The sequence below is a fragment of the Lolium perenne genome, chromosome 5 (assembly GCF_019359855.2).
Source record: "Lolium perenne isolate Kyuss_39 chromosome 5, Kyuss_2.0, whole genome shotgun sequence".
Lineage (NCBI taxonomy): Eukaryota > Viridiplantae > Streptophyta > Magnoliopsida > Poales > Poaceae > Lolium > Lolium perenne.
Window position 1 is genome coordinate 234014960 of NC_067248.2, and position 10041 is coordinate 234025000.

Consider the following 10041-nt stretch of genomic DNA (forward strand, 5'->3'; position numbering starts at 1 on the left):
CTCAATGACCTGGCTGATTCGGCATTCTCTAGGTTAAGATTGAAAGTGCTATGATTTCCATCGAAACATACGTTAGTTTTAGGAAATATGCAACAGTATGTCACAAGCACAATGGCATATAAGCACTGTCGCTGCCCCGTTTGACTCATTTGCTGACAGCACGAAAAAAATAGAAAGCATGATCAGGGATCTCAACATAGAGAGGGAGTTCGGTTCAACTTTGTTAATGTAAATGGAAACGAAATCATATTACATGAGGTATTGACACTGGGATGGAAAAATGCCGGTTTTGTTTTGTTGAGGCATGTAATGTAATGAAAATGCATTCCCCCTAGAACATACCCATCAGCAGGCCAGTCCTGGCATTTTGGGGGCCCGGGGCGAAACTAGAACCTAGGGCCCTAGAAGAACTTTATATGTGCACCAATAAAAAAACACCAAAAGTTCATTATTTATTACTCAATAATGTGTAGCTAAAAAAGATTACTCAACAATGTGAAGCAAAATCGATCTATGTCAAACAAATTGCTAACAAAAAAAATTAGTATCTTCGCGAACCTACACAAAACCTATGAGGAGAGACCACCGAGCCGGTGATGCCACTACTGGCCGCGAAAGAGGCGAGAACGGTGGGATGGACTTTGGTGACAAAGAAACTTAGCAATTAGCATGGCAGTGCAAGGTGAGGGGTCACTGTTGTTGGAGAAGAAGGGGGTAGAGCTTAAAGAGTTGCATGGGGGTGGGGGTGAATAGGAGGAGGAAGATCTTGCCAACGACGGGCGTGGTAGACTGGGGTTTTGCCAGTGGTGGTTTCAAGGCATGCGTGGCTCACCGGATGGAGGAAGGAGAGGAGCGATGAGGCTCACCAGTGGAAAAGAAGGATATTATAAGAGGAGTGAGACATACGTCAACAGACTAAACATCTTGTGGGCATGCTAGCACCCATGTCACATATTTTTTAATCAACCAGCCCGTCAATCTTAATCCCTTCATCTAAGGAAAGCCCAAGCAAAACAAATAAAAAAAGCCTAAACTAACTATGAAAGCCCGTCAATCTTAATCCCTTCATCCAGTAGGTTCGTCGTTCGCCCACCTTCCGCCACTATTTTAGGTCGCATTTTGCTTAACTAAGTAGCGCTCGCTGGTGTACACGTATTTCAGCTTTAATTTCTCGAACTATGTAAGTTTTGATGGTCAATGGGAGCATCAAATTCATCTCGAACTATGATCATCGCCTAATTTACTCGTGACATTTCAAATTCCCTTTTTCAGTTCCACTTTTACGGATTCTAATCTGTGACAACGGTTTTCTGGCCCGTAAACACGAGTTCGGTGAATTGAACTCGCATTTTTCAGTTCACGTGTTTACGGGCTCTGTTAGAGATGCTCTAAGCATGTTGCCGGTTTCCCAAGAATAATCCAGTAAATTCATGATTCCATCAAAGATCATCCATCGGTTCTATAATTAGCGTCATGCCTCGTCAAGCTATTTTTGTTATTTTCACATTGTGCATTTGTGCAGTAGGATAACTTCTGAATTTTGATAATAATTATTAACAAATAAATTTCTCTCGTTGCTCTGCTCCCGATTGTTTTTTTTTTATGAAGATAGGTGTTCAAACGAGGGCATCTCTTACCTTTACTTTATGTTTGCGAATTAATTATTCCTATATCTAAATTCATAAAGGAGGCTAACTTTCAACTAGCGGAGCTAGGCCCATCGCTCTTGAATTGTCTGTGAATTAGTTATGCCTATATTTGGTCTCACTTGAAATGACATTTAGCCAGACCAAGCGCTTTGGGGCACACTAAAAGGAGTCATGTGAAACCAACATCATATCTCCTTTGAAACAACACCTTTTGCATGTAAAATATACTTTTGCACAAAATCTCAAAGAAGCAAACGATGACTTCTAGTTTAAATTTGGCATGCTTCCTATTAAAGCTGCTGAAATCGTGGAAATTTCCAGTAACCTTGCATCATCAGTAGGTATGTGAACCCTCATATAAAATTGGTTGTACCTCGCAGGCCAGTATTTAAGCTAGTCTATTAATAGATGTCGGAAGATTCGTCTAAATTTAGATGTATTTATGTACTAAAAGATGTCTAGATACATTTAAATTTAGATAAAGTTTTAACACCTAAAAATAGACAGAGGTAGTACTTTAAAAACTCATGCGGTGCAAAGTAACGGTGCGAGCAGGTTAAACAAACGAACCAAATTTTTCTCCACTCGTGCGGAAAACCTCTTCACAAGCAACCAAACATATAACCAAGCCTATTGGCCCGATGGCAGACAATTTAGCACGTGAAGCGCGTACACGGCACACCCCAGCCCAGCAAGTAAACCCAACAAGCGCAGAAGCAAGGATTGGCCCATCGTATTGTCCTGAGATAGGATTCATGTCGTACTACGGTTCCCTCTGCTCTGCCCTGCCCCTGCCGCAGTAGTTGTCTGCGCCGACGCGATTTCTTCGTCCCCTCGTATTGTCCGGTTGGGTTCAAATCGGTACTCAGGTGTTCAAATACAGATTCCCGGATTTGAAATAGTGGGGGAACACCTTCGCCTCCTTGATTTGCTGCCTCGATCCCACCAGGTATCATGGGCTTACTGGAGCTGAAGCGGCTCATGGCCACGCAGCGGCACCGGCGCCAAATCCAACCCCGTGGTAAGATCCCGCATCTTCTTAGCTTCCTTTGCCCTATCTTTCGCAGTATGTCGCCGTACACTTTTACCTCCCCACCCGAATAAAAATCTCATCTTTTTTCCTCTAGTGTTATGTGAAGGGCGTAACACGATTTCGTTTTTCATTCCATCTAAACCGGCTGGACAATTTTAGCGTCTAGCACTTTGTTTGCTGGATAGCAAGGCCGTTCCTTCATCATTCACTGATTGAGTAATCTGGCAGCTTGGTTTTTCAGTGTTCCAGTGTGCATTTTGTTTTCTGGATGAGATTCAGAGAGAGATATTAGTTGTCACTTTTCAGTGATAAACAATGTTGCATTGTGGTTCTAGACTCTGGAGGAGCCAGCGGTATCCAGCTAGACACCATGAATTCGAGAGTCGCTATCTGCTACCATACACAGGCATTAGGGAAGCCAGAGCTCTGGTTTGAGATTCGATATTGCGCCTTGGGAGGGAGGGGGAAGGCAGGCTGTTTGGAAAGGATATTGAATACGGTTGACAAGACTCGGGGGAGAATGCAGTGTTTTGCAAAATTATCTATGTTCAGCTTAAGTTTATTCTTTTAAAATGTTTTCAAGTCACTGGTGTTCTTGACTTGTCGTGCAGAAGATGGGTAGATGGTTAGAGTTGGATTTGTGTTCCTGTGCTTGAGTTTGTTTATTTGTTCCTTTACTGGCTGTATTCTTCGTAACTGTACATGATATGTTTCAGATGGATCAATTGCTTCGCGGGTTAAAAGAAAGGGCTCGCCCTGTGAACGAAACTCTGTTTTGGATGAATCTATTGCTTCACGGGCTAAAAGAAAGGGCTCGCCATGGCAGAAAGATTTTAGTCTTCAGGGTGCTTCATGGTATGAAACGAAGGGCTTGCCCTGCGAACAAGGCTTTGTTGCAGATGGTTCAGTTGTTTCGCTGGCCGATAGAAAGAGCTCGTCCTGCCAACAATGCGGTAGTTCTCAGAGTTGTGAAGTATATGTGTATTCGGGGCCAAGCCTTCCAGAGGCTATTTTCTGTTGCAATTTGTTTCTGGCTGTTTAGATATCTAGATGAAATCCTTGGTCCCCCTATCCGTACATGTTTACTTGTTGCTACATTGACTTGTTTCTACTTTCTACCATGATGTTGTAGAACAAAACATCATTCCATGCATCTTGGCTGACAAAATACGTATAGGACAATATTTGATGACTGCTACATGCATAATTGAAGTGTGAGCATATTTTATCTGTGTTAAAAGGGTAAAAGTAGATTTATACAAGTTAATCAAATCAACACAGGCTACTTGCCACAGCGCCTTCTTAACCTAATTACTGCCAACCAACATTCTTACAAAAGATAATCCTTCTCGAAGCAATGTTCAATAACCTTCCACAGTTATATTCCACTGCACTACCTATATCTTCATGCAATGCACTTTTTGCTATTATGTGCATAGTGTCCAGGGTAGGATTTTACTATATATCGCTTTTTTGGTAGTCTATCATCCACTCAAGGGACCACCGGCCTTTACAGCAATGTTTAACTTGTCTCCCATGCTTTTACACACAGGACATCTGGCGTTATATACACTCCCTAATGTCAATGCGAGATGCTGCAAGAGCTGCCTGCATCTCGCGCGCATTTCGTTGTTCCTGGAGATATCACCCTAACCTCGTTTTCAGTAAGAAAACATTGGGCTTGAATGGAAAGACATGTGGAAATGATAAACCGGCAAGTGATTACGCCAGTATAGTGGACCGCATTCTGAAAAATCACTCAGGCACTGGTGTGAAGAAACTCAAGTTTTGGAACGCTCCCGATTATACTGAAGAGGACCGTTATTATCTTGACAGTTGGCTTGAGATGGCTGTTAAACCAGGAATTGAAGAATTCACCTTCAGTCTAGAATCTAAAAGTTACAGTTACAACTTCCCATGCCCACTTATATCGGATGGGAATGGAGAGTTGATTCGGGATCTTCAACTTCACTTTTGTGTCTTTGTTCCCACGGTTGGGTTTGGTTGCTTCAGGAGCCTGACAAGCTTAGATATGTTTAAAGTGCGTATTACAGGGAATGACTTAGAGCGCATACTTTCCAATTCTTTTGCTTTGGAGCGGTTGCTACTCAGGTATTGCATTGGATTACTGTATGTGAAGATGCCTTCTCTTCTTGAGCGGCTTAGCTACCTGAAGGTGCTTTCTTGCAGCAAGCTGCAAGTAATAGAGAGCAGAGCTCCAAATCTATCCAGTTTTATCTTTCAGGGTACCCATCAGGCACAACTCTCACTTGGAGAATCATCGCAACTGAAGTACCTATACATCAGCTTTTTGGGTGCTGTTCATTATACTCGTGCTGAGCTTGCATCCAGCATGCCATATCTGGAAACTGCGTTCATATATTCAAGCAGGGAGGTATGCTCTGAAATTCCGTGTTACTATAGACTAGTGATATGTGTACAGTGATATCACAAAAGTAATACTTGGAATAACATTAATCTGGCATTCTTATGCAGATGGTCAACACACCAATAGAATCTAGCAGATTTCTCCACCTCAAGCATTTGAGTATCACTATCACAGAAGTGAACTCTTCTCCGAGCTACGATTATTTTTCTCTGGTTTCTTTCTTTCATGCTTCGCCTTCCTTGGAGACTTTCTACTTGGATGTAAGTTACTGTTACTTTTGCATGGGCATGAGTAACAATGGTGGAACCATTAATTAGGTTGCCTTTTCATCTTTAGGTACCGCAACAACACAAGAAACATGTCACAGTTTTTGGAGATTCCTCAGAGCTGCGGCAGTTGCCAAAACGCAACCATGAGAAGCTCAGGGAAGTGAAGATCCTTGGTTTCTCCCCTGTGAAGAGCTTGGTTGAGCTAACGTGTCATATTCTTGGCAGTGCAACATCACTCGAGTGTCTTACATTGGACACAAAAAGACATGGTTTGCCTGGGTGTTCTGTCAACAAAGTTGGCAGATGCACCTCCATGGAAAGGGATATGATCTCAGAAGCCCAGAGAGCACTCAGTGCTGTCCAAGTATACATCAAGCCAAAAGTTCCCTCCACAGTTAAGTTACATGCTTTGGGACCTTGCAGTCGATTCCATGGTATTGGGGTTACTCACGAAAGCATGTGGGGCATCAAGCCGAAAGTTCCCTCCACAGTTAAGTTGCATGCTTTGGAACCTTGCAGTACTTACGAAGCCATGTGGGCCATGTTATATGGCCCCAACTTTCATGCCATGGCTGGGCTCAGTAAAGAAAACACCCTTGAAGCTCCACCTCGTCAAACCTAATTGACATGACCACGGGAGTACTTGGTTTCAGTTCTGACGAGTCGGGTGCTTTTCCTCTTAACTGGGCATGGCTGCTGTTCTTAAAGGACATGTCTATCTAGAAATCTGGAGCCTTGCACTGGTGTTCCGTTGGCAAACCTGGCAAATACTTCTCATGGACATTGACATTACACACTCTTGGATGTACAAACATAGTTACATTTGAGCTGTGCAGTCGATGCCCTGCTGTTGAACCGTAGATCTCAGGTTACATTGTAATCATTTAATGCTTTGTTGTGGAACTTAGATGGGTCGTGGCTCCTTAAGTTATCAGGGCTGCTCCTCCTCTTCTGTTGTGTATTCTTGGTTGTTCTTTTCTCTAGTTTATCAGGCCTGTCCAGTGTTTAATCTATATAATACAGGTAAGGGAGTACAATATAGGTTTATCAGTTATTCATGGCCTTAAGTAATTGCAGCCATCACTGGTAGAAAATTCCGTTCCAGTTTGTAAGAGTGTTTAGTCTCGGTTTTGCAACCGGAACTAAGGAATCGGAACTAAAGGCTCCCCCTTTTAGTCATGGTTGTGTCGCGAACTAAGAGGGTCTACATGGTTGTGCCCATGCGCTCGTGGTGGAGAGGTTTTAGTCCCGGTTGGTAACAAGTCCTCCACACATCATGCACTTGGACGTTGATGTTTCTATGCCGGAACACCAACCGGGACTAAATTTCTCCACACGCCAGGCACTCAGATTTAAATTTCTCCACACGCCAGGCACTCAGATGTTGCCGTTTTTCTGCCGTGGCAGAGGTTTAAGTTTTTATGTTTTCCAATCCCGGGGTACTATATACAGAAATTAAGGAACCACTACACAACATAATCAAGAATTCCCGACGGTTCTATATACAACAATTAAGGAATCAGTACACAATATAATCATGAATATAGTACACAATATAATCATGAATATAGTACATGTTCATGCATATACAATATAAGTTCTCTTACGATCCTTATTGTCTAAATACAAATTTTCGATGGTATTCTCCATCTTTAGCTATAACCTCCGTAAGTAAGAATCCCGCTAATTCATCTTGAATTTCTCATACGCGATCCTTTGCTAGGAGATTGTCCGACAGACATCCGATCTAATTTAAAGAAGAGAATCAATATATATGAATGAAACTCAACACAATTGATGGTAATAAAATAAGATTTTGAATATTGTTTACGTACATGAAAATTGTAGAATTCTTTCCCCACTGACGATAGGTCATCTGGCGAATGAACTCGTAAACGTAGTATCCACATAAATGATTTCCTTCTTCGTGCGTCAAACATTTAAATAAGAATCAAACATAATGGTATTGAAACACCAGACCTAGCTATAGTACTACTTAAATCGTAATCTCGAAATGTAAACTCTAGTTTCCATTCATCCTTAGCAAGCTTGATGAACCGTTTCCACAAACCCTGCCCGACAAAGAAAAAAATAAGTAAATAAGTTATTAATTACTTGATATCAGGAAATGAACGGAAGATGCCCATATAGAGCGATAATGATTGAAATTACCTCTGGAGCATTCTGCTAAGGTTTGCTCACGTCTCATGGTCTTTACGTTTCGAGTTCATAAAAAGTACTATTTCTTTGTCAATCTGAATGACTAGCAGTGCACGTACGAGACAGTAATACTCACTTCAAGTTGTAACAAAATAGTAGTATATCCATTTTGGTTTCTTGTTTTATTAAAAACTTTAGCAAGTAATCCTCGGTGTCTTTGCGTGTTTTTCTACCGTAAATTCATGAACGATATTAGGGTCAATGAACCCAAGGTCATAGATTTGTCCTCTTTTACATTCGAGCATCTTCATTTTGCATAATAGCGTACAAAAGAATATGGCGAAGATAATAATTCATGCAATGAACGAGCTGAGCTAGAGACTTAATTACATAAATAAATCACTTACGTACAAGAGAAATTGATGAGTGATTTGTCCATGGCGTCTTGATTGAGTACTGAAATAATTCTTTAAACTCAATGTGCATCTCATCGTCTCCAAAGAAGTAATGCTCATCTCGAACTGCCGCGATGAGCATGATGTCCCCTTTCGCGGCGGCTTTCATATACTAGTCATCAATCTTCACATTTGTGTTCCTAGATGCACGAACTGGTCAGCTCTGAGAAGAGGCTTCCCATATGAGCATATGTATGCTAATTCAGCCGTGGGATAGTAGTCTTGGTATTGAGCAGCCGTGGGATATGTTCACAACTTACACATACAACTCACAATTTACGCCCTCCGTGATATCATCCACGGGGTAGCGAGTAGCCAACATCACCGCATCATCATCAGTCGGGAGCTCCGTGGAAGCCACACTACTTTTCCGCTGAGATTGTGGACCGGTAGCATCGAATGGAGGATCTTCATACTGCCGTTGAGATGGGCCGGTACTTTGCTGGCTAAGTACCACATTTAATTGCTCCTGCTGCGACCTCAATGTTTCTTCTATCTGCTGCATACGATCTACATCCCTTGCATTTCTCCTCTCGCGGTTTTCTACCGCGAAATCTCTTCCTTTCCTCAGGAAACCCAAATGTTGTGGATATACTTCATGGGCGTCCAGATAATTCCAGACAAGCAGCAGTAGGCCCTACCCTCGTGCAGCATGATCCGAGGCTAGGTAAATCGCGTACCACCGTCCCGATTGCTCTCCAACCTTTGGCCCCATCTTCTTCCCCCCCCCCCCCCCCCCCCTCGTGATGATACCTCCTCTTGGGTATTGCCGAATAGGCAGCGGCACCAAATTTCTATGGAAGGGAGCCTTGTTTTCCTCGTGTTCGTCCTGAGTGTTCAGGATTCCCAAGGGCATGTGTCAGCTCGTCGCTCTCTCTTTGGGGATGGAACTTCCCCTCCCGCACCTCATGATGTGCAGTTTTAAGAGCTTCATAAGGTTATGCAAGATGTTCTTTTGTATAAATACACTCTCATGTTTCATGGTTCAACTGTCCCCCATGCTCGTAGAACCACTCCTTTGCCCGTTCGGACCACCGCGATGTCTCTGGATTGATCCTTTTGTCAATCAGGTCCTTCTCAGATTTCCCCCACTTAGGCACGTTACTTTTGTAGCCATATATCCCCAAAGCGGATGTAAACCCTCACGCGAAGTCAAGGCACGTAGACCACACGTTTTCTTTTCTCTCTCACACGGACTGCCCGCACCTAATATCGGTTTCCTCTCTTCTCTCACAGGCACACATCCAGCTGCTGACCTCGCGCCCTCGCTGCCCATGGTGCATGCTCCGGCGTACCGGCCATGATCTGCAAGTGGAGCCTCCTCCAGTCCAGGGAGGATGCGGTTCCTGCTCGAGCTCGACTGCATCGGCCTCCAACTCCTCGCATCAAATCCGAGGTCGAAGGGGAGATGCGGTCGCGGGCGGAGACGAGGCTGCTGACCTCGCCGCCCTCACGCCATGATCTGTAAGCAGGGCCCCCTCTAGGCCAGAGAGGATGCGGCTCCTGCTCGAGCTCGACTGCATCGGCCTCCAACTCCCCGCATCAAATCCGAGGTCGAAGGGAGATGCGGTCGCGGCAGAGCCGCGGTCGGAGGGGAGATGCGGTCGCAGGCGGAAACGAGGTTGTCGACCTCGCCGCCCTCACGCCATGATCTGCAAGCAGGGCCCCCTCCAGGTCAAGGAGGACGCGGCTCCCGCTCGAGCTCGACCGCATCGGGCTCCAAATCCCCGCATCGGAGCCGAGGTCGGAGGGGTGAGCCACGATCGTGGGCGGAGCCGGAGTCATAGGGGAGATCCGCGGTCCTGGGCGGAGCCGAGGTTGGAGGGGAGCGGCTGCGCGGTGTCGTTGCACGTTCCCTGCCTTGTCGACCGGTCGGCGGCGGGGGAGGCCGACGGCGGAGCTGAGCGTGGCGCTCCCGTGCAAGTTCGGAGAGAGATGGTGTGCTTGCGTGTGGTGCTGGACTGGACACATAAGATCCGCCCACAAGGAACAACTGATGCGCGATGGTACCCCGCCCACGTGGGCGGTTTTTTTATATTCCTAAATATGCTACTGCTGGCGAACCTAGCCTAGTGCGCCGGTGCTA

The 10041-nt window shown here is 44.7% G+C and overlaps 1 protein-coding gene across 1 annotated transcript; it reads left to right on the plus strand.

Annotated features, from left to right (window-relative positions):
- Nucleotides 1–2362: 2362 nt before the first annotated feature.
- LOC127302277 (F-box/FBD/LRR-repeat protein At1g13570) lies at nucleotides 2363–6387 on the plus strand. Its single transcript, XM_051332685.2, has 5 exons — nucleotides 2363–2670; nucleotides 3399–3688; nucleotides 4235–5077; nucleotides 5179–5331; nucleotides 5408–6387. Exons 1-5 carry the CDS (start codon nucleotides 2604–2606, stop codon nucleotides 5960–5962), a joined length of 1908 nt encoding a protein of 635 aa, XP_051188645.1. The 5' UTR covers nucleotides 2363–2603; the 3' UTR covers nucleotides 5963–6387.
- Nucleotides 6388–10041: the final 3654 nt, after the last annotated feature.

Bases quoted from the DNA above. Each gene is read 5' to 3' on its own strand.
- LOC127302277 (XM_051332685.2), top strand. From the start codon at position 2,604: ATGGGCTTACTGGAGCTGAAGCGGCTCATGGCCACGCAGCGGCACCGG. The intron at 2,671-3,398 runs GTAAGATCCCGC...GATATGTTTCAG, and splicing joins GCGCCAAATCCAACCCCGTG to ATGGATCAATTGCTTCGCGG. The intron at 3,689-4,234 runs GCTATTTTCTGT...TTTTACACACAG, and splicing joins CGGGGCCAAGCCTTCCAGAG to GACATCTGGCGTTATATACA.